Genomic DNA, 25,434 nt, shown 5'->3' on the forward strand with positions numbered 1-25,434 from the left:
GCGCCATACGTGTGCGCACACACACCCTTACTGGGGTGGAGCGCAATGGTGCAGTGGTTTGCGACATTTCCGTCCACAGCGAACGATCAAGAGACGAGTCGTGGCATCTGGACTAGCCTTGCCCTCCCCCCACCACCACCACCACCACCACCACCCCCCCCCCCCCCCATTGCAAGTTTGTTACTGCTGCAGATATTACAAACAAGGTGAAGCTAGAATTTGTAATGCTCGTCTAAGGTTAAAAGGTCGGCGCGGTCGATGCCGTACGTCTGTAAAAGGTCGAGGATGCACGATGGTAATTTTAAGACAATCGCCGCCGGCAACCGTCGCCGGCAAAACACATTTACCATGAGCAACTACGGCCAACGGACCGGGCCCCTCTTACAAGTACCAGTGACGGGTGTCAACCCCGTTAGTCAAGCCACTGTTGGATGCGGGGGCTCTCCACACAGTTTGTGTGGGTTATCTGACAACACTTCATCACACTGGTCACTGTGAGATAGGGAGCATAGAAGCACAGTACAACGGATTTTTTTGCACTGCCCTCTGGCTGCCCACCACATTAGCTCCGTCAGCAAGCCCATGGCAACCTCTTTGTGCGTGGTGGTCACTCATCAATGTACCACGCAGGCTTAAAATATCTGACGGGTACACTGCAGGTGATTTGGTTATGGGGCTATGGACGCAGTGATCAAAGAAAAACTTTTCTTAAAAGTGTGTTTTTCATGAACAACGATTGGTCTACAGAGCACACAAAACCTCGGGGGGTTAGTCACGTGACTTCTATCTGCTGTCCAACTGGACGATGCGTCCCAAATGCACACAAGGGGGAATTCACAGCCAACAGAATCATCACCAGGATTTCAGAAACTGAAAATCGCGGCAACTATTGCCAGCGACAACTTGCAGCAACGACGATTGCCCTTAAATATTATGTTCATCATCGAGCAGTTACACGGCAGAGCGACGATGGTGCGGTGGGAGTACAGAAGGGGGCGGCTCTCGTCTCATAGTGCAAATTCCAGCGGCGCGAGCGATGGGAGATCGGCCGAGCGAAGGTAACTCCAAGCGTAACGGGAATCCAACTGTGTCGGGGGGGGGGGGGAACGGACGTGTAGAGGGTGGCTTACAATCGCCGGCACGTAGCCCGAACACAGTCCGGATCCCGCGAGAGATTATCGGTTTAAACAGCGGCCGTTGTTGTGTCGCCGACCGCGCCGCCCCCCCTCACAACCACCACCCCCGTTAGGGCCGAGCGAGGGCTTCTGAGTAGGCACGTAACGACGATGCGTCAGTTCGTCGATTGAAATAAGATTTTTTTGTTTTTTTACTTACACGCTACGCTCACGATGCACGAATTGAGACCGTGCAAGCGGGGGGGGGGGGGGGAAGGAACTCCACTCGCTTTTGCGATTTGCAAAAAATCGTTGGGCGGGAATTGTACGTTGATGTCACGTTTAGGCCAACGAGGCGAACGAGAGAGTACAAAGACGGTAAAAAAAGCAAGGCAGACGGTACAAATGAGATGGACGTTACGAGCAAAAGAGTGTGCGTGCAAGGCAGCGGGACAGGCGGGACGGTAGATGCAGTACAAATAAAGCAGTGGATAGATGACTGCTATTGTTAGTTGGAAAATAAACCGATTGCTCAATCAGATAAGCGATGCCGAACTGCGAAAACCCACCAAATCGTTACTTGCCTACTCTGGAGTAACATAAAAGCCATTGCATTTAAAAGAACAACCATACTAATAACATAAAAAAGGTAATAACAACCCCCGCTTTCCAGGTCATGCTGGCGCGAGTAAACAACCGCCAAAGCTTTTAAAACATAACTGGGCTTGACCACGAGGTCAGGGGTTGTAATGGGGGAGGGGGGGGGGGGCCGGGAGGGAGGGGTGGGAGCCGTGGCGAGCGCACCGGACCGCCGGTGCGACCGCCTTTTGGACGCGAACGCCCTCACGAGTGTTCCGCGGGGGGCAGCCGGGGGGGCTCGCCCTCGCGTCGCGCCGAGCCCCCCCCGCGGGGGGCCACTTGGTCCCGGGTGGTGCGAGGTCGGCCTAGCGGCGGCGGGGGCGGGGGCCCGCGGGGGGCGCGCCGTCAGGAGTAGTGCGCGTAGTGGGGGGCGGTTGGGTAGGTGACGCCGTTGTGCACGGTCTGGTGTCGCGAGGCCAGGTAGTCCGAGTAGCTCACCGTTACCTTCTCACTGCGGTATCTGCGGAGGAGGGGGGGAGGGGCGACAGCACGGCAAGAGTGTTTAATGTAAAGGTGAAGCCCTGCAATTTCTTGCTCGTGCCACTGCTGGCAGAAGGATCTCCACCTACTGTAGAGGGAGTTCTAGAGTCCGACTCGGGAAGGAGGTGTTGATCCACTCCGCCACGCTGGCCAGCTGGGAGTACCCACACGTTACCTCACCACACAAGATCTCTACCGGATCAGCTGCGTTGTAGCCATTTACACTGCTGGGTGAAAAGAGGTGGGGGTTGGGGGCGGTGGGGATTTAAGAAACTTACCCCATATTTTTTTCATTTTTCTTGCTGTGGATTTCAAACACGATGATGATGATTGCTTGTGTCGCAGTGGAAACGTCGTGAGAATTGTATTATTTCCCTTCTACGTGACTTTACCGAAAGAATCAAGAATATATATTAGCACATATTTACAGCTCTTTGTGCCGGGAGATCGAACCGGCAACCCGTGGGATTTCCAGTGCAGCGTGCTAACCATGACACCATGGCAGCAAACCCCGAGCCCACCTGTACGTGTGTGAACAGCTGTGTGTGGCTGTGATCCTATGAACCGCTTTGCGTGTTTATCCGTAGATGGCTGGGGCTGCGTGTGTCCATACTCCACGTGTCGCCATACATACATACGTACGTGCGTCAGTCTGTGTGTACCTTTATCTGTCTGCGTGTGTCTAACAGGAGCACAGTCTCAAGCACGCATTTTCAGGACGATCCTGCACTGTGATGTTAGGCTAAGCCCATGATGAGGAGGAGCATTTGTTGTGTTGGGAGGAAACCAAAGAGTTCACGTCTGTTTTCGACGAGCAAACAAGAGCTCAGCGAGTTTCGTAGCAACATAAATTTTGGCCATTTATACAACAACATCGCACAATAGTTACACGCGTTCTAAAATGTACGTCCCGAATCACAGAACCGAGCTTTGCCTTTCTCCTTTCCACAAGTCACCTGGTCAGTTTGATGGTCTTCCTGAAGTCAGTAGAGATGGGTGCCTTGTAGCCACCCTTACGTAGCAGCGAATCAATCGTCTGAATCTGGTCCCATCCTGCAGCAGCGCACGCGAGTTACAACCGCTCCACACCCACAACTCAACAGTGGTGGAACGGACGCATCGGATCACACCTTCTGTGAAAAGCAATGCCTTCGGGGGCGAAACACGGCGCCTCTGAGATAGCCCTGCCCCCATCAGGAGTGGCACGAATACCAAATGTCACTCATCATTATTCAACGGCCCGTGGTGGCGTCTGCGGCACTAAAAGCTATGCTGCTGCTGCTACTGCCAGCTGCAGTTTTTGATTCTACGCATTCATTACGTAAAATGAAGAGGCGAGATCCACCTCTGTAGGGCTCCGCCCCGTTCTTCTTTAGGTCCCGCCCATTCCTCCGGATACAAGTTGGGGCTTGTTGGGGTAATGGTGGGGGGTGTGGAGATGGGGTGGTGGTGGTGTGGAGGGTGGAGATGGGGAGGTGGTGGTGTGGAGATGGAGCGGGGTGGTGGTGGTTGTGTGGAGGTGAATGGGGGTGGTGGAGGGGGGTGTCGGAGGGGGGTGGTGGAGGTGGATGGGAGTGGTGGAGGGGGGTGGTGGAGGGGGTGGTGGAGGGGGGTGATGGTGGTGTGAAGGTGGAGGGGGGTGGTGGAGGTGGTGGTGGTTGTGTGGAGGTGGATGGGGGTGGTGGAGGTTGTGTGGAGGTGGATGGGGGTGGTGGAGGGAGTGGTGGTGGTGTAAAGGTGGAGGGGGGTGGTGGTGGAGGTGGTGGCGGGGTGCGCGCTCGGCAGTGCGAGCGGTGCGTGGGGACATAGAGGTTGCGCAGCTTCACGACGACCACCAAACATCCCTCCTCGAGCAGCAATAGAAGAATGATTGTGTTGGGTTTGATCTTCTACGAAAGCTCATGCTCTACCCTAAATCCCCATCCGCACAAACCATGGCAGGTGTGGACAACTGACGCACAAATGTAATAGTAAAAACTCTCCACTCGTGTGCGGACTGCGGTCATCTAGAACAAACCGTGCAACGTACAACGACGCAATGGCTCGATCCACAAATACGAGACATCACGCCGATACACTCCGCTACTGCTCCTGACGCGGTTATCTGGGCTTCACCTCCTGAATATGAAATTGTAGTTGTCACGCTCTGCATCTACAGCAGCAGCCATACGAAAGAAGAAGATTGTGTTGGTTGCCCGACGTGCGAGCGGGGGCACGGGGGCGTGGACCAGAGAACTGCTACGGTACGTGCAAGAGAACTCGTCATCGTCAACACTCTCCAAGCGAGTGCGAGCGTGCGTGCGTGCTGCCTCCTCATCCTTTACCTTGCTCCTTGGCCACCTCGGGCAGGTAGGTGGCCGTTCGCTTGACGCCCTTCTCGTTGCAGAACTCTATCCGGATGCCGTGCACGCCCACCTGCAAAGGGAGACCACCGCCACCGGTAAACAACTGAGCTTCTCCCCTCCACCGCCCCACCGGGGTTCAGTACGAGGAGACCGGGGAGAGGGCACGAGCGCCATGCCGGTCGTAACGACGGGGCTTGGCGCTAGCGGGGACAGTCACGGTTCCGCTAGTTACAAGAGTCAAATTGATTTCCCGCTCGCACGAGCGTTAAGGCGGTGGCTCATCGCCTGTTCGCAGGCCTGAGTGATTTGTGGAAATTTCACATTCATATGTCAGGGGTGAGTCTATCCATACACGCGAAAACCATTGGTGAGTTCCTGCAAAGTGGTACCAAATGTTATCGACCATTGAAGGATGATGGGCTGAGATAACCCCCAACCAGGATTTGAACTCGCAACCTTCCGATTGCGAGGCACTCTAAACCTCGTGTTGGTGGTGGTGGTGGACATAAGAGCCAGTGGCAACTGCGGTGGTGGTTGTTCTGGTGATAGCGGTGCTCGTACAAGTCTCAACAGTGGTGTTGTTTGTCGATTGTGGTGTTGGGGGGGGGTGATGTGACAGCAGTGCCATGAGAACAACGCGCTACCCCTGGGCCACATCGGGGTGGGGGGGAACGTGTCACAGCGGTGGCGTGTTTGCCACTTGCTGCAGAGGTTCACCGTTTTAATCCAGGCTGCCCTGGTTGGGCGCAGTGGATAAGCGCTGTCCGCTTCGCAGCGGGCGTTAAAAGATTCCCCCAACGTCATTCGAAAGGAGAAGGCCAGGGCGTGAAGGTCCGAAATTTTCCAAAATTGAACAATTACACCACAAATTAGTAAATTTGGTTGAACCACAACAATATCACTCCCTATCGTGGAACTACTACAGACTTTGTGAAACACTGCACCTTTCTTAGCGGTGGCTTTGATCTGCAAGAATGGCACGAATATCAAGTTGACGAAATTATTCTAATTGATGGCAGTGAACACGATGGTGGTAGTGGTGGTATTGGTGCCAGTGTTGGTGGCAGAAATAGGAGTAACAATGGTGTTGGTAATGACGGTGGTGATGCTAATCGCAATAGTGGTGTTAATGCTGATATAATAGTGCTCATGGTAGCGGTGGATAATGCTAATGTTAGCAGTGAGTAATAGTCATGGTGGCGATTATGCTGGTGATGCTGGTGTTGGTGGTGTACGCTGGGAGTCACCCTGACCTCCCAGTCGAGGTAGTCATCCGCTTCCTCAAAGTTGGTGAGAAGCGACACGGAGCAGAACAGCCGCGGAAGCTCCTCCCGCGTCATGGCAGGGAAGCGACTGTCCTTAAGGGCACTGGGAGGACGCAGGCACACGCAGGCACACGGCGTTACATGCAAGTAGACACATGCGGGCATAGACAGAGGCTTGCTTATACAGGTGTAGACACCCATCATCGATGTAAGTGGGCCACCGTAGGAGTAGGCCAAAACACACTTTTTCCAAGGAGCTCTCCCGAATTCCCCCTCGCGAGGGCTCCTTCCGCAAGCGATGGCTTGGACAAGCACAATTGCAGGCCTGCGCCTTTACCACATTTTTTTTAAGGTGCTCACTTTTGTTTTCAGCGGTCAAACACCCACCCCCCCACCTTGACAAGATGGAGGCCCGCTCAATGGACACAGGGCTGGTAGCCGTGTTATTTTTACTGCCCGCGTTTGCAGCGGGGGGGGGCTGCTTTTAGAAATTCCCCTCTCCTCGCTCTCCAATCCTCTGGCGGGCCCCTGTTTACCTAGGGCTGCATCGTAAGAGGTGGAGCGTGAAACCAGCATGCAGAATATAGTCCTTCACGTTTATTTTTAAATGCCGCTCAGCTGGTTTTTGGGAAGGGAGTGGAGGGAGAGGGGGGGAACACGTTATTTAGCGATGTTCGATGTTCGGCGGCCGTGCAGAACGGGACGCTGGCAGTTTTTTTTATTTCTTAAACATCCTCATACGATGACACTTTATAAATAACCTGCGTCAATTTCACTGGAAATTTCTCTTGCTCTCAAGAGGTAATCCGATTCCCTCAAACGCTGGGCCAGTTGAACTAGGCGTGGTGGCGACACCACCCGCGATGGAAGTGGACTTGCATCTAAAAAAAACCCCGATGTTTCCACTGTTAAGATTACCAGTCTATCCGACAGAAGCTGTATAAATAGTGGGACAACAGGAGTGAGGATCGGGAGAGGTGGCATCGGCTTGAAGCCTTCATCCGGCAGTGGGTTGATCATGGCCGACGATGACGACATTTCCACACACAGTTCTACAAATCAATCAATTAAACAAAAAAAGCAAAGACAGTTCTCTATTCGTGTTAATTATGAAATGACTGACGGCAACTTTCTGAACGGCGTTACGTATGATTATCTATTCGGCTGCGATGGCTGGGTGGCTCAAAAGTCAGATCTCGAGCCGGCATTGCCGACAACCTGGGTTCGGATCCAGGTCCTCAAGTGTGGCGAGTGAGTTCATGGTTTCAGCCTCATCACCAATGACTGTACATACACCAAAAAAAACAATTATGTTAAATTTGGTCTGTCATTTAACTTATAAAATATATTCTTGGTTCTTTTGGTAAAGTCACGTAGAAGAGAAATAATAAAATGAAATTTCTTGCCGTGGATTTTAAACCTGATGATGATTGCTTGTGTTGCAGTCGAAACGTCGTGATAATTTTTATTGTTTTATATTTTTATATTATTTTATTATTTCCCTTCTACCAAGAATATGAATCCCTGCAGTCACGGAAGCTTTAAATCTAAATTTATCAAATATAAGCTATGAAAATATAAACATTTTGGTCTAACTGTCAAGGGTTTTATTTTCGTTTTTTGTTAACAAAGTTGACGGGCAACGACCAAAAGTATAAAACGGCCAGCAACAAACAGCACCATCAATGTTATAATACGGCCTCGGGGAAAAGAGATCATGGAATGTGATAAACATCTCAACACGCACAGGTGCTGGCGGAATTTTCTGCATCGTGGATCCCACGCGGGAGGGCGACGGCTTTTTTGTTTGACTTGCATCCCACTGGGATTTTTGCACAGTGTTGGTGTACAGTGCTTTTTCTGCAATATTTTGCTGTCTTTTCTTGGATTTTCTGTTTGCACGTAGTTTTCTTGTTCATGTTTAAGTTTTTTTATTTGTTGCGGTTGCACCCGATTCAAGAGCCGAATGGCTCACAGGGCTATACCTAATAAATGAAACTTGAAACTTGGGGGTGGGGTGTGGGAGGGCCTTCGTCCAGCAGCGGAGCGGCCACGGCCGATAACGAGACCCGGCTGTTTTCATCAACACGGCGGCGTCACACGCCACAATGACGCCGCCACCGCCCACGAACTCCTTTCGTCAAACCCGGCAATGGCTGGGAGGGCTTTTCCTCCAGTCGATTATTTATAGGCGGCTTCCCACGCGACCCAACAGGCGAACGACCGCCCTATAATTACAACGACCACGTCCGCTGCCGCCGTGCGGCATCTGTGGCGCGGCCGCTCTCGGTGCCGGGAGCTGCGGAGACACCAAACCGTTAACCCCACGACCCACGATGCATTTGTGCTTCTACCCCGGCCCAATTCAATTGCTGCTCTGATTTTATTCCGCCGATGCTTTTCACTGCTGCTGCCGCCGATGATGATGATGATGGTGCTGCTGCTGATGATTATGATGGTGCTGTTGCTGTTAATTATGATGGTGCTGCTGCTGATGATTATGATGGTGCTGTTGCTGTTGATTATGATGGTGCTGTTGCTGATGATTATGATGGTGCTGCTGCTGATGATTATGATGGTGCTGTTGCTGATGATTATGATGGTGCTGCTGCTGATGATTATGATGGTGCTGTTGCTGATGATTATGATGGTGCTGCTGCTGTTGATTATGATGGTGCTGCTGCTGTTGATTATGATGGTGCTGTTGCTGATGATTATGATGGTGCTGTTGCTGTTGCTTATGATGGTGCTGTTGATTATGATGGTGCTGCTGCTGATGATTATGATGGTGCTGTTGATTATGATGGTGCTGCTGCTGATGATTATGATGGTGCTGTTGCTGTTGATTATGATGGTGCTGTTGCTGTTGATTATGATGGTGCTGCTGCTGATGATTATGATGGTGCTGCTGCTGATGATTATGATGGTGCTACTGCTGATGATTATGATGGTGCTGCTGCTGATGATTATGATGGTGCTACTGCTGTATCTGCTATTGTTGCCGATGCCAATTATGATCATGATGGTATTCGTACTGCTTTTCCTATTGTTGCCGATAGTAATGATGGCTACGGTTACATTAGCTACTGCTGACAAAGATGATGATGCTCACGGTACTGCGACTACTGCTGCTGATGACGATGAGGATTATATACCACTCATGCTGAAGAGCATGCTACTCATGATGCTACTGCTGCGGATGGCACTGCTTTTGTTATTGCGGCTGATGATGATGCTGCTGCTGTTGACGAAACTGATGATGCTGCACGAGTGAGGGCAGAGCCCCAGCGACAGGAGGACCGGGTGGGGGGGGGGCAGCCCGTGCCGGGTAGGCGACCAATGAGGCGGCGGCACATTGGAGAAGCAGCCAATCACAGCCATGCCTCCTGCCTGTCGCCGGGCAGATCGTAGCCGTGGGCGAGCAGAGGAGATTAGTGAAGCGGATGGGAATGAGCAGAGATGCACACAGTGGAGGTGACGTGCGCACACACACACACAAGAAGAGTATATGTGTTACACACAAAGACAAAGAGCCCCTGTAGAGCCATTCCAGACTGTTGGGGAAAGTGCCATTATCGAGCACCTATGAAGGCCGGCATGGCACACAAAAGGGTGGGTTGGCCAACACCACGCATGGCCGCCTTTGTCTCTCTGGGTACTCATGTGACCGAGTCGACCTCGGGGAGCCCAGGACCGGTTCAGATAATCGTCGCTCGTGTCGGCGGCCGCGAGTGGGAATCGAACTCGGATCGCCGGGTTCGTAGCGCAGCAAACCCCATCATCTAGCACCTGCGCACGAGTCCATGTCACCGCTCCGTCTCCGCGGTGGGTCATGCTCTTGGGCGCGTGTTGCCCTCCTGTGACGGGCACCCGGTTTGTTATTGTCGCTAGGAGGCCGCACTCACTGTCGCTGCCAGCGACGAGCCCTGGCCAAGTCCACTCACGTTTCCCAGCAGGTCAATATGACGAACGGGGGACTCCGTGTGCACGCCGCTTTTTTTCAACCTCTCGGTCCAGTTTTAAAGTCTCGCGTCTCCGCGGATGACGCGCGGCTTTAGAAGACACGCGCGTAACCGAACGCAACTCTCTGCGCCGTGAACAAAAGCTTCGAGCGAAATTATTTGGGAAAAAAGATCCCTCCGAGGATGGTCGCCCTAACAGAAGTACGAACGGGAAAGCGTTTCCGTGAGATCGCGATCCGTAGTGGACTTCGACTACTAACTCACTCGGCTGCAGCAGCTCGATCTAAATGGAGCCAAGCACACAGCAGGTTACTGTTGGCGAGGCACACAACGGGCTGTATGATGTCATTGACAATGACGACGGTGATGAAATTATAGCGATAATGTTTGACGGTAATTAAAACGATGCCACCGGCGGTTATGATGACGATGATAACAGCGGTGACAATCGTGACATCAATTAAGGGGGCGTGTTGTCAGAATTCAGAGTCGTGATCCGATGCAAGAATTTATTTATATTTTTTATACAAATTCAACAATGTGGGTCATTGAGGTGTTAGGCTAACACACGACATACAAAATATAAGAATCAAAAACAAATTGTGATACACTATTCGATACACGTATCGTGAGCTCACACGATCGATACCGATTAACGATTTGACAAATCGTTACACACCTTATGACTGCGCTGTTGACGATCATGATGTGTATGATGTTGATGATAATAATAATGATGATGGTGATGATGTAGAGAACCTAAGAGTCGGTGTGGTCGTAGTGGGTGTCACATGAAACCCAATAATGTCATACAGACCTCGTGTCACCACGTTGTGATGCATCACAGGGACAGTGAATAAGCCAACAGAGGGCAAAGTAATAATAATCATCTGGCATTTACCGATTTAACAAACAACAGGGAGTGTTGTCCGCAGATGCCATACAAGATATGGAAAAATAAAACATTTAACAATAATTACTCACCGCCCTACCCCTCTGTCATGCACTGTTTGTATTACCAACACTACTCTACTCATTCAAAACCTGTTAGCAGCCACGCTCAATCCACTGCTGAATAAAAGCCTCCCAAGCCACTCCGCTACAATGCGTCCTGAGCGATGGTGTTACCGCAATCACCTACACCGGCTTCCATTTCAGCGTATTCCTCCGTCAGCTGACGTTTGCTCCACCCCTCGTTTTGTTCATGAACTGGCAACCCTCCATCTACGATCCACTGCCACAGGCTGGTGTGATGAACCTTTGCATCCAAACGTACGGACGAATCGAACGGAGGGAGGGGAGGGACACACAATATCCAGTGTGTTTTTCAGGTTGTACCGCGTCTTGTTCGGCACGACGGCCAAACGTTTCGCTGCACTTGTCGGGCGCTCCGACGTTTTGACCGTCACGTGACGAACATCTCTACACAGCGATGGGAAACTGCAGTCGCCCAAGCGTGGAAAAGGGGAATCTCAGAAGTGGTTCCAGGGCGTCTCCTTCCACGTGCCGTTCTCTCACACATACACATGGTTGTGCTGCTCTGCAAGGATTCGGAATGGATGTTTTTTTCCGTGCCAGGGATACCGATACCACAATCGTAAAAAAAACAATATATACCTTTAAAAAAAGGTGGCATTACCCAGGGGGAAAATTACATTTACTTTCAGAGCAGCGTGGCATCTTAAATACCCGTTTCACAATCGCAGTGTTTACGAGGTCATCTCCCCCGAACGACGCCCTGCGCTTGCAAATTATAGTGAAAAGATTTTAATGGGCGTTGTGCCTGTTGTCCTGACCATTTTGCACAACGTTAACTCGTGCAGTCGGTCGCGTGGATTTGACTGAACACAAACAAAGGCGGAATCTTAGCAGCTGGCTCCGCTAATGAGTTTCATCCCTGGACGGAATCTCAAACGTCGATGGGCCGATGACCAAGATCCGGACCGAGACAATTGGCGTCATTCAGCGCGTGCAATTCGGATGTGGCCGTAAAAAAAAAAAACATGGGCAGAATATTAAACGGCGTTTTACGTGACTGCACTGGGGAATTTGAAATTTCATTAAAAGCGAGAGGGGGGGGGGAGAAAAAACCTCAACGTCTGACCAACATTTCTAAGTGCGTCAAGGTGGGCGCTGTGGGATCAGTGCTCTTTTCTTCAAATCGGAGATGTGCCGAGATGGGCCGATAACTTGAGTTCCAAATAATGTGGGAAGTTTACGGAGGTTTAATAATTTAATCCAGCAAGCAATGTGACGAACTGTTGAGGATTCATACTATCGATTTATTACAAGCAAGTACTTATTGTTGTCTTGGTGTTATTATATTGATCTCGTATTCTTGATCGAGTTTGTATTGTCCCATTTGTATTGTACTGTTTGTTCTGCCCGTCTCCATTGTACCGTGTCTACTTTGTACCATCTCATTTATGCTGCCCGTCTAGTTTGTAATGTCTCATTTGTATTGTGTCTCGGCACGACGTTTGACGTTTAGCTCCTCGTTCTTAATTGTAACGTCTCATTTGCATTGTGTCCCATTTGTAGCGTCAAGTCAATGTCTTAGTCACTCCATAAGTGGACCTTAAATATTACCATAAACTGTACATAAATGATTCTTACACGCACCACTCAAATCACACACGTACATATACAGACAGCGTACAAATCCATTTGCGAGAATGCATAATTACACGCCAACATGTGAATTTTAAATCTCCACAAGTGACCCATCGCCACCGCTGGAGATTAGCTCTGCCCATTGCTAGGCTCGAGCAGAAACGCTGAAACACTTTTGACTTTGATCACTTTTAACCGTAAAGAATTAGGCGGGGCTATGATTAATAAAGTTTGGTAATCACATGTGGGGGGGGGGGGGGGCGGTAATCGAACGGAAAGCGCGCTCACGAGCGAATTAAAAAAACGCAAATTACACCAACGCCGCCCGCCAACATGCACGGTAGCGACGAAACCAGGGTCTCAAAACGGACCGTTCTCTTTTTAAAAATCCAATAGCCATTCTCCGATAACTGCCAAACTAACTGTAGAAATGGACCGCCCGTTTTATCAAATATAGCCAGTGGGGGGGGGGGGGGCAGTGTCAGCCTCATATCATGTGACTTTCAGGGCTACTGGAGAGGCCTACTCCCCTCACCCCTATCCACTCGTGAATTATTTTACAGCTACAGAAAAAGACACGGGGGGTGGGGGGGGTCACGGATATTGGGCTGGGACTGTTTCACAAGAACAGAGCTCGCGTTGTGCCTCTCCGGTGTCCTATCGAGTTGTGCCACGCCGCTGCTCGGCACGACGTCCGACGTTTCGCTCGTCGTTCTGGGAGCGTCTTCAGGAAGGAAATTCGGTTGCCGTAAACTAAACTATAAAAAAAATTGTATTTCACCAGGTAAGGCCCACTGAGCTGTGTAGCTCTTTGTCAGAAGTGACCTGGCCACAAACGATAGCTCAACGAAGTGGCTTATCACACGCAAATGTTTCGCAGCCAAATACTCTAAATGCACATTTCTAAAATGTGGAGGGAAAGACCTCAGGACCCAGAGAAATATCCACAAACTCCAAATATACAGGCATCAGGGTTGAGATTGAACCCACAACCTCCTGTATACCAGGTGAGGTAGTGAACATCTCACCACCATGACAATAACGAATCAAACAGATCGGAGAGCCAAGCACAAGAGTGGAAACGTGCGTATTCGCAGGGTAGCATTTTCACGCAACAGTGTCGAGCAATGCCACACAAGCGACACGTGGGGCCCTTCTGTCAATCCACTGCTGGATGATGGCCTCTTCACGCTGTGCGGGTTGTGTAGAGGGGGTGTTGGATCCGGCTTCACCTGCGATTTGGCGAGGATGCATAGACACCGGGGAATGGAGGTACAGTACAACAATGGAATTTCGCTACACTGCCCTCTGCTGCCCACGTGGCCCCGCAGCAGCCCATAGCAACCTGTTTGTGCATGGTGGCCACCCATCCGAGCAAAGCAACCGTAAGCCAGTGTTGATTCATCTTGATGAGTTACCATGACGACACGGACAGACGGACAGACAGAAACACCAGCAGACGGATTAAGAGGCCCGGGAAAGGTTTCTCACCACCGTGGATTGTTTTGGTGCAGGTGCGTGCCCTTGACAGGCGATGGTCCAGGCAAGACGCCCCTCACCTGGTTAGGGTGTATTCCCTGAGTCCTGAGTGCAGATTCATGGCTGAGAAAGTGCCGATGCAACCACGCAGGCGTTTGTCTCGTCCAATCTTCCACGTCACAAACAGCGGGCTGGCCGGCATAAAACGGGGGAGGGGCAGGCGGCGGACACACACAACGCGCACGCACGCGCTCAGGTGAGCATTCGATTCCGAAAACACGAAACACCCGACAGGGAAGTGGCAATTAAAATCGATACTCTGGCTCACGATACGACGTTACTGGATTGTGCGCGGGAGAATTGATTATCTATTGGATGCGCAATTTTTTTAAGTAACTGTTACCATCGGGGCAATGGAAAACAAAACAATCCACGCGAAACAATACGAAACGTACACGACCGCCAAGACGGGCAATACAAACGAGTAAAGAACATACGAGACTTGATGGACAACACGAACGAGACGGAACATGCCAGGCGAACAATACAGGATGAGACGGAACGAAAAATACGAACAAGAGACAATAAAGACTCGATTCTCGAATCGAATCCCAGCATTCAATCGTAACATCAATTCGTGGGAAAATTAATCCATAGGCTCCTAGCTAAGCAAGCACTCTTGAAATACCTCACTCAATCCAACAAACCTTAATTTAACAATCCGAAAGCACATCAGGGACTCGTATCTTATCTTTCAGCAGAAATTCAGATGCCTGGTTTCGTACGCCTTCACTCTTTATATTTCATTGGCAGTTTAGTTGCAAGTTACGTGTGGATTACGGACTTGGGGTAAGGCGGATGCGTTTTGCGGCACGTGTCACTAAGGACTCGCCGATTCGTTTCTTCGGCGGGCACGTCTTTTATTTTAACGGCACGATAACCGGTTGTTTTGGTGTGTCGAACTCAACCCAGGGGCCTCCCCCTGTTAAATCGAGATAAACAGTCTCGAATGTGTGAAATTACACAAGCAGGTTGACATTTTTACCAACAGCTTTCTACTTGACTGGGTTAAATGATGAAATGAAAATGGAGGAGCGCGCGGTCGAAGGCAAAAGCGATAAGCTCGCTGCCGTAATTGTTTTGTTCCGACTCGTCCGTCGCTGTTCACAATCTCAAAGTAATCGTGCGGGGGTCTGCTCTTGGAAATTCCAGACAGACAGTCCAGCCACAAGTTGCCGCAATTAAAAACACGTTGCACACTTTCCCCAACCGCTCCTTTTCGTCTATCACGATAAGCGCTGGTCAAGCGGAGCTCCGGCTTCATCCACGTTGCGCACACGCTTGGCGCTGTCCGTTTAGGAGCGGTAAAAAAACAAACGGTAGCATGCCGTAAACGTTTTTGCGTCGTCACGTTTAAACTAAATATAGATATGCACTTCTCTCCCAACTATATTCTCATCGCGCCACCTTTGTCTGGGTCAAAAGACGAAAACATTTCCCCCGTTCAGGAACGCGAGTAGCGCGCAGCGCACCACCTTGTGTCAGGCATCGGATGCCGACATCGCGGAACCACTGCAGGAGAAAAGTCCGTTCAGCAGGCTTCTTCAGCCAGACGGCGGCACACCATTTGCGCTCCCTGGGTCTACGTTTTTACGCCTAAAAACAACCGAGATGGACATACGCGGCGAGCGATCTGGCAGATGTCGCGGCAACTGCGTAGAGGCCAGCGACGTTCTAAGCGCGGTGCCGGGGGGGGTGACTCAGGCAGCTGCGGCGCTTCGGGGGATGAGATCAGCAGCTACGACCAAATGCGCTCCCTCCGAGCCTCAAATAGCGGCAACAAGGGGCTATTAGCGACGAGGTTGGCTGACGTTTAAACAGGGCCCTCGCACACGTCATCCCCTCCGTTTCTCTCTCTTCAGCAAGCCACCACGCCATGACACACGCCTTATTTTCGTGGCGCTTTGAAATATATTTTATATATCTATACGTACACGTGTGTGTGCATGTGTGTTCGTGTGTTTGCGATCCCAAGAGCGATTATATATTTTTGGTAGCAGCGCCGGTGGCAATGATGGTGGCGATCAGCCCCCCAAATATAAAGACCATTACCATCGAACAGCAAATTCCACAGCACTGCCCTCATGGCCGCGGTTCCAGCCGCGTTCGTATGATGGCGAGAGGCAGATGACATCACGACCGACGGCCCTCATCAGCAATCATCAATCCACTGCTGGACAAAGGCATTCCGTGGCGGTGGACAATGCTGCGCTCAGGGGCATCACAAGGAGCCGAGGACCAATTTCCAAATTCAATCTTGACTTACAGCTTTCGTGACTGCAGGAATTCATATTCCTTGGGTCTTTCGGTAAAGTCACAGATAGGTTCAAAGCAAATAACAAAAAACTATGGCGTTTCGATCGCAACACAAGCGTTTGTCATCAGGAAGTGTTTTTTTTTGCTATTTTCTGTGAACCTATCTACGTGACTTTACCAAAAGACCCAAAGAATATGAATTTCCAACTTGATAGCGGCAACGGGGCCCAATCGCGACGTCAGCAGCGACAAGGCGCACACTAATTTTGCTGATCCACTGCTCAACATGAGCCTCTCCCACGCCGTGTGGGTTGTTTTTCCGGGGGGGGGGGGGGGGGGGGGGGGTTCTGATCATACTTCACCTCATTGGTCAGTGTGGGTTGGTGAAAGCGGGGAGCGGAGTACATTGTACAGCTGAATGGATTTTTATGCACCACAACATGGCCAGAGGCCCACAGCCTATAACACCTGTTTGTACGTGGTGGTCGCTCGCCCAAGCACTAACCGGGCCTAACCCCGCTTCGCTTCCAAGATTGGACAGAATTGGGCACATTCAAGGTTATTATTTGTGCCCTAAGCTTTCATCAATAAACAGTCAATAAGGCTACGATCGGGGCACCAGCAGTGCTTTTGAAAGCCGCTCCAAGATTTCACTCTGGGATTTATTTTTACTTTTTATTTGGTCGCTCAGGACGATGTTGTTTTGATGGTTTAGTGAAAAAGCCACTTGTCCCTTGAGCCACATCTGTGAAAAAGGGTTTTTATAGCTCATCGGATTCGTCCGGGATAAATATTCTGATTCTGATTAAGCTTGCCCAATGCGAAGCACTTAATGATATCATGACCGCCGGCCGTCATCAGTCATCATCTATCCACTGCTAGACGGATGAAGGCATTCCGTGCCTCTGACGTGTCAGTGACTCGCTGCACCTGCGATCTTCCCCGTTGTGGATGACGGGAGAGATCGTTGGCAAGGTTGACGTGGGCTGAAATTAGACGAGGCTTAAAATAGGCACGTTTAGAAAAACAACCACCACTGGGACAGCTTCACGAAATTAGGAAAACTCACCATCAACATTTCAAAAACACCACAAGGATAAACATATCAGAGCGTGTCATTTCCCTAATTAAGCCATATTCAAAAATATGCCTTAGTTATGGAATAAAACAACTGTTTCACAGGCACATGAAACTAAATTCACCGTCGCCATCCCAACGTGGATAAAAATTCCGTTCGTCTGGATGTGTGTGCCACCGCGGGTATTTTATTTAATAAAAAATGGATGGGCCAATTATTTTCAACTCCATTACAGTCCTCTAATTGGACGACACACTACGCCCAAATAAAAAGCCAGTTGGTAATTGCACAAATTATATAACCCACATCTTTACAGTGTCTGAAATGTACATTCCAAACTGTGGAACTGTTCCCCCCACTGCATTCTGCCCACTTGTGTGCAGAATCACGAAGGTCAAAGTGACCCCGTTATTCCCGGGGACGCGTTTGTCCAGTTTAGTATTTAATCGGACTTTGCACTCTCATCTGGGTTGAGGCCTCCCCCTCTATAATTAGAGGTAATAGCGTCCTGCTCGACAGACAGCGCACGGGGCTTTTCAATCGGCCGCGGGGGTACGCTGCCGCCACCACGCCGAGAACAATCGCGTCCAACCTAGGGACCCCCCGGAACACATTTTGGAAAAGCCGCGTTGCTTCGTTTCGCAGCCAGATGCTTTAAAAAAAATAAAGACGACGGGGAGTCTCTTGTTTTCGTTCGTCGTCGTCCTTTTTGCATTTTGCTTACAAATAAAATGCCAAGAAATTCAGCGACACGACGCAATCTAAAAACGCAACGGCGCACGCGAACCAAGGCCAACGACAATAAACGCAGTGAAGCGTGTGGGTAACACACTGGATGACCACGCAGCGGTACGGTTCAAACTTCTCCCTTATCTTCGTAGTCGCTTGGCCGTTTGGGTCCTCACCGTTTCCTGCACTGACATCTCCTTGCACTGCTCTCTCGCTCTCCACTTCCCTCCGTCCTTCGCTGCGTTGTCCAACCGAGACGGCTGTGCACCCCATCCAGCGTCTGATCTGTCAGATCACAGTCTCCCTCTTCCCGGAGCACCTTCCAGTGTTCCTTCCCCCCCCCCCCCCCCCCCAAAAAACGTGAAAAATTCCCCAGGCGGCTTTTTAATTGCGAAAGCAGGCAAGATCTCCCGTCGCAATTCAAGAAAACACGCAGAGCCGTGGCGGCACTGTCAATTTGGGTTTTCTTGTTCTGTGTTCATCACCGTTCTAATGCTTACCGGCACAGCGTGTCCATGATTAAGGCCCCCACAACGCAGGCCGTTTCAAACCACGGGGGAGGCCTTGTCGATTTAAAAAAGATAAAACGAACTAATAACCGAGTGATGAAGCAGCAGTTTACACACTGTCCTGTGAACTCCATGGCCAACATCAGTGGAAGTGGCACTAGCGACATCTCTATCAGCTGCAGTAGAGACATCTCTACCGGTCCTGGAACCTCCTCCGAAGGACTTCCTTCACCAACATCCAAATGACCAGCACGGTGAAGTATGATCAAACAACTGCCCGAGACCGGCATGTCCTTCATCCAGCCGGTGGATCGACAAAGGGCTGTTGACTGTCAAACAATCTAAAAACAATGGGCTCACGTGGCGATGTTGACTATTGTGAACCACCACCGGTCACAACTTAAGTTATCCAGCGATACAATAACATTTGTATTCTGTACAATATAAATTGGACCGTGTCTCGAGACGCTGCTTCACACAGCGAGGAAGGGCATGGTGGTCGCGTTTGTGTTGAATTCGCCCACTGTGCTTTGGCTCAGAGTCACTCACGAGTGTAGGGCACGAGACACTTTGGCTTGTGGGGCGTGATAAAAACACAAATCGATGTCACGGTCTATTTTGGGAGAATGTTTATGGCTTTCAGATGGGCTTCTGCGACCGTCTGGAACGCTCTTTCCTTCCGATATTAGGAAGCAAACGGAGCTGTGCACTTTAAAAGAATTTCTGGATTTAAAACTAATTTCTTTAGTTTGTTGTCCTTCCCCCGCACCTCCGATTAGCACGGTTGGCTACGTACGGTGCGAAATAAGTTTAACAACGTACATTGCAGGTTCCACGCGAAGGGGTTCTAAAGCGGTGGCAGTCGATTAATTTCATCTGCCAAGTCACCTCCCGCAGATTGGTCAGGTCTGGCTGTCAGCGACCAGTAGAGATTGTGCTGCTGCTGCTGCTGCTGAGAGGGGCGAGATGTTCTTTGGCGGAGAGGCAGCAAAAAACAAGCGACGTCTCCGTCAATCTAAACCAGCCAGAATCGTGCCACGCATGGGGGTCTTGATTGTTCCTTCTTCACGATGATGTGTAATCAATATCACGAGGAATGCTCAACCATGCGGATTACAAGAAATGGACTCTGCAATGGAATGCGACCCATACGTGCCCCGTATCCACGTGGAAAATGGTTCACTGCGGCACAATCTTCATCATCCACGATCAATCCACTGCTGGATGAAGGTCTCAATCTGTAACGATACCACGATGCAGCAATCCATCTCGCCCTTGGCCACGAGCGAATTTCATCGCTCCGTCTATACGGGCGAACGTGCTCACCGTTGTTGTGCTCTGTTAGTCTCGACCATCGGCCATCATCCTTCCCAGCCTACGTGTGTCCAGCCCAACCCATTGCTGGATGAGGTACCTCCCTCCCCGCGTCGTGATGGGATATGGGACCGTACTGGGCGAGTGAGCGGTCGGTGAAGGTAGCAGGAGGGGGTGTTGTGGGGGAAGTGCAGGACAACAATGCATTTTGCTGCACTGTTGATTCAGTGGCGTTGATGAGCAGCTTTATGAGAGATGCTCTTCGCCAAACAGGATGGAATGGCCGTCAATTGTATCGTGTTTCTCATGAAAAATTTACTATTTTTTGTTATTTTACCAGCTAAGGCCCACTGAAGCGACCTGGCCACAAATGGTAGCTCACCGAAGTAGCTCACCACGTGGAAATGTATAGCAACCAAATCCTCTTAAATGCATATTTATAAATGTGGAGAGAAAGAGCGGGGGGAGGGGGACCCGGAGAAAAATCCACGTGACCACAGGGAAAACATGCAAACTCCAAATACACAGCAGGCATCAGGATCGGGATCAAACCCACGCCCTCCGCCTGTACACCAGGCGATGTAGTTAACATCTTGCCACGACAGCGCCCCATTAGTTTGTCTTATCCAGCTAATAAGCTGCCGCGTGTTTAAATAAGGGTTGTGATTTTTTTTATGCACCACATTCCATCTGATATATATTCTGAGAGGCTGGGTAATGCTTTTATTATTTCTTGGGTAGATGACTGTACAGCAGGGATAGGGAACGTTTTCATTTCCGAGCCCCGAATACAGATGACAGAGCACCATTGGCAGGCCAAAGAGACAAAGATCACCCATACAGCCTTAACAGACTTTTTGGGCAAGTGCTGTTAGCGAGCACCTATGAAGGCCGACACGACACACAAGGGGGTGGGTGGCCAGCACCACACCCGGCCACCTTTGTCTCTCTTGTGGCTATGGTTACACATTGCACCAGGTAGCCATTTGAGACGGAGTTGACATAGGGGAGCCCACGGACTGATTCAGATAATCGTCACTGGTGTTGACTGCGAGCAGGAATCGAACTTGGATCGCCAGGTGCGTAGCACGGCACGCGAACCACTGCACTACCACTCCACACAGACCACCACACATTGACACACACATACACACCTCACTTCTGTCCCTGTAATGGGGCCCATGCGGTAACCGAGTGTGCCAAGTTTAGAAAGTGTTGTTAGCCAGGTCGAAATTATACTTCTCGTATCCAATTAGTGTGGCCAAGATGCTCGCGGTGATGAATATCGTTTGCAGGTCATTCTGAAGCCAAGGCCTCATGTGGCCACAGGCCGAATTAATGAGATCACAGGTGGTACATTCCCGACGCTGATGTAACACTTTTTCTTTCTGACCTCTCCCATTATACATGACGTCGCTCCTACTAGTGCAAATCACGGAAAGCACACGTTGTACACAACACCATACTGTGATTCTTTAAAAAAACAATAAACACTCCACTGGTTTCCTGTTAAATTTAGCTTTGATTTTAAAATGTTTCTTCCCAGTTGTAAAAGGCTCTCGTGACCTTTTACAAGAACTGCTGACACCTTAGACTCCTAGGTCGCACCTTGAGAGATCGGGGAGCGCCGAACTTTTGGTGGTTCCTAGAAGTTGTCTCCAATGAGGAGGAGCCTGGAGTCGCTACGCTCCTGAACTCTGGAACTCTATTCTTTTTTTTTAAACAAAGTTTTCTGAACACATGCCCAAAGGGCCAAAAAAAGTAAAATGGTAAGCGTTTAAAAACGCACTATCAAATATGTAAGACAAATAATTAACAGGTTTCTTATCATACCACTATTTTTTTCTCTTACCAGGTAAGGCCCACTGAGCTATGTAGCTCTTTTGCAGAAGGAACTTGGCCACAAATTACAGTTCAACGAAGTGGCTTATAATGCAGAAAATGTATAGGTGCCAAATACTGTGAACGCACGTTGATTATAAATGTGGAGGGAAAACCTGGAGGACCCCGAGAAAAATCCACAGGACCGCAGAGAGAGAAAGACATGCAAACTCCAAATATACAGGGGACAGGGTCGGGATTGAACCCACGACCTCCTGTATGCCAGGCAAGGTGGTTAACATCTCTGGTTTCACGCTTCAACACACCGGTGGGCTAAAGTAGTGAACTATTTGTCTTTTTGTCAACGTGACACTTTTTTGCTGATTGGCCGTGTCGGGTGGTGGAGGGTTACGACACATTTATAAATAACGTGATCTAAACCCAAAAACGTTTATTATGAACACCTCATCATGAATAGAGATGGGAGGAGGGAGTTCCCACGTGGAGCAGTGCAAGGGAAGAAGCAGGAAGAGAATTGTTGTGACCTGCGGTGCAGTTCCTGCACCTCCGATTAGCACGTTTGGCTATGTACGGTGCCAAAGGAAACTCAACGTACGCTACTCCCTCGTGATTCGCGAGGGATACGTTCCGGAGATACTCGCGAATAGAACATTTCTCGGGTAATGATGCTGGCCTAAGAAAACCTCTCTTTTTAATGAATTACTTTAAATAGATGTGTAAATAAACTATTGAATGCATGAATATTTTATCTCTCAGCACTTTCTCTCTGTCGATGCAGTCGTGTAGAGTTCCACGGGTAGCAAATACCGCGGATCGCAAGTTCATGAAATAATAAGAGAATATTGTTCACTGTGGAGGAGACGGAGTTCAATCTGAACATTGCTCAAATTACATCTTCACAAACTAAATTTACAAATGCACTCAAAAGCGAGCTTATTTTTGAGTTGCATTGATTGGCCAATGGCATATTGGAGTCTAATGAAATAAAGACTATCTTCACCGTATGTTCACGAGATGTTTGCATGAAGAGTGCCTGATGGAAGCGAATGCATTTTATTAACCACCAACAAAAACATCGTTCTATTGTGTCACACTTTGTTCTGAGTATCAATGACTCGTAGTATTTACCGTACCGTCTTTACTAACATAAAAGATCATTTCAAGAACAGGTTCAATAAAATCACGATTATATAACGCTTTAGTCTTTGGGAACTATTTAGTAAGCAGAACGAATGCCGACAGGTATCTCTCTGAGCAAAATTCATTTGCATATTTTAAATAGTAATTATTGCGCTTGTTTTTTTGTCTCACACAAATTTTGGTCATTTGCCATTTACAATCCATTTGGCCACGAACAACACAGCGATATACTTAAAGTTTGGATCATCATGGATCATCATTATGAGCGCCAACGTCGTTCCCGCCACCCAACCCTCCACATTACGGGCGGACAGATGGACAGAGTTAAACGCATAATTATTTCAAACTTTATTTGAAACGAGTTAAGAACTACACATTTGTTTCCTAAAACAGCACCCCATCCAATGATTACAAAGGGCCCACAAACTCTCCAAGTCCAGCAGTTCGGGGCCAGTGAATACGAAGGGCACACAAACTCTACAAATCCAGCAGTTCATGGGCCAGTGAATAGAGAGGGCCCACAAACTCTACAAATCCAGCAGTTTGGGGCAGAGGTCACAAACGGGTTTTGATTCCTTACCCGTACCCGTACCCAGCCGCACCAGGGTCGCAAACGGGTACCCGTACCCGGCCGGGTACGGGTAGCCAGGTATCGGGTAGGGTACGGGTATCGGGTACCCGATTGCAACCTCTGGTTTGGGGCCAGTGAATACAGAGGGCCCACAAACTCTACAAATGGAACTGTTCGGGGCCAGTGAAAAGAAAGGGCCCACACACGCTACAATATGTACTGTATGCCATGTGTGCGCCCCCCCCCCCCTTTTACCCAACACTATGTGGCGTAAGAGCCAGCGAAATGTTAACGAAGGATAAAGTTCTGCTTTTAAAAAAGAAACCAGTGCAGTCCATGGAACAAACCGAGTGAACAGCGGCGAGTGGAAATATTCACTGGCTGAGATAATAATCACAGCCACGGCACAAAGTGTGTGTGTGTGTGTGCCCTTGGAAGCTCTGTACGTGTGGTGCTACGCTGATGTTGTCCTGGGGAAAAAAACCAGCGAACTGAAGGTTATTTGTTTTTCACTGGGATGCAGGTTAAACACATCGTTGGCATGGTAGTAGCTAGGATGTGGTATTCGCCCGATTCTGAAATTAACCAGGGGGGGGATGGAGAGCGTCACTACTGACATTCAGATTAGTTTATAACGCGTGTGTGTGTGTGTGCGTAATGTCGACCGGAATACATTATGACACAGAACTCTTAAATGCCTTCATACTCCTCTTAAAGGGTGACGCTCAATATACTACAGTCCAAAAAACTAAACTATTAAAACAATATTATTTTACCAGGCTAAGCAAACGAAGCTATAATAGCTCGTTTTCAGAAGCGACCTCACCACAAATCACAACTCGGCGATGTGGCTTATGTGGAAATTTATAGCAGCAGCCGAATACTCCCAACGTCACCAGGCACACCTGTCGGCAGACCCAGGTGTAGGTGAAGATGTGAAATGCTTGCATTCTGTGAACTGTTAGAAAATAAAGGTCACGCCACGTGTGATGAAACTGGCTACTGGAGAAAGAAAAAAACCCCAAAACGCGAGCCGCAATAAAACACGAGAGAATGGTTTTCTTTACCGTGCAGACGGGCGGATTGGAATGCGGGATTAACAATGCGTTACTGTACAAAATAAGCTCCGATGAACGAAAATGAAAAAATTACACAATGCAGAAATCCTGGACTGCGTGTGGGACGGTTTATTTTGCCAGGACGTTCCAATTCTGTAAAGCCGGGGATAAAACAATGTGTCTCGCCACCCACGGCGATTCAATAGAATGGGTGCGATTCAGGATCGCGATTTTTATCGTAGGAGCGATAAGTTGTGCAACTTTTGTCGTGAATGATAGCGCCTCTTGTGGCTGTAAGGGAGTCACATGAACGCATCATGCATGACAGATGAAAAACTCACGACAATTGACTCTCACACGCACGCTATTTGATGTATTACCGCGAGATCAAGAATCGATTTTAACCGATGAATCGATGCAGCATCCCACCCCTACCGTGTACAGCATCAACTGAAACAAATCTCCACTTTCAAACTTAAACAATCCACCTAAATTATAATTACAGGGCACGTTCAAAATACTGTATTGATTTTTTAAAAAGTATCAATCATTCAACACGACACTCTACATGCTCATGCGCTGCACATGGCAAAAAACGTCGGACATTATACAGAACAATACACAACACGCACCGACAAACAACCACGCAGCACGCCGGAAATTCTCCGCACACATTCCCTGGCCCGAATCGGGAATTGCTTATGTAATTGGACAGGTCCAGCGGACAACAATACAGACGAACAAAAACCCGACACGGTAGGTTCCACATTCAAGCTGCTTCAGCACTGTTCGTCGCACGACAGTCAGCCACTGGCCACGCTTCTGTAAAATGCTGACACGCCAGCGTTCGCTCAATGAAGCAGTGTTGGCAAAGGCAAACGCATGCCCAGTTTTTGCCCGTAAACAATTTTTGAAAGTTTCTAACATCTGGGTCAGGGCCGAGGTAGGAAAATATTTAGCCAGATTTAAATGCCCTCGG

General features: G+C 49.4%; 1 protein-coding gene across 3 annotated transcripts in view; it reads right to left on the minus strand.

The window, feature by feature from the left end:
• Positions 1-168: 168 nt before the first annotated feature.
• AMMECR1 (AMMECR nuclear protein 1) overlaps positions 169-25,434 on the minus strand; it is a 38,587-nt gene continuing 13,321 nt past the window's right edge. For 2 of the 3 annotated variants that reach the window (XM_078614011.1, XM_078614012.1), the window contains 5 exons: positions 13,979-14,089; positions 5,827-5,947; positions 4,559-4,649; positions 3,191-3,287; positions 169-2,214 (listed from right to left, as the gene is read on the minus strand). In XM_078614011.1, coding sequence (XP_078470137.1) covers positions 2,100-2,214; positions 3,191-3,287; positions 4,559-4,649; positions 5,827-5,947; positions 13,979-14,089 — 535 coding nt within the window. In that variant the 3' untranslated portion in view covers positions 169-2,099. The remainder of the gene's footprint in view (positions 2,215-3,190; positions 3,288-4,558; positions 4,650-5,826; positions 5,948-13,978; positions 14,090-25,434) is intronic. The other variant, XM_078614013.1, reaches the window with a different exon arrangement.

Source organism: Lampetra planeri, chromosome 43 (assembly GCF_965212315.1).
Source record: "Lampetra planeri chromosome 43, kcLamPlan1.2.h2, whole genome shotgun sequence".
NCBI classification, from domain to species: Eukaryota; Metazoa; Chordata; class Hyperoartia; order Petromyzontiformes; family Petromyzontidae; genus Lampetra; species Lampetra planeri.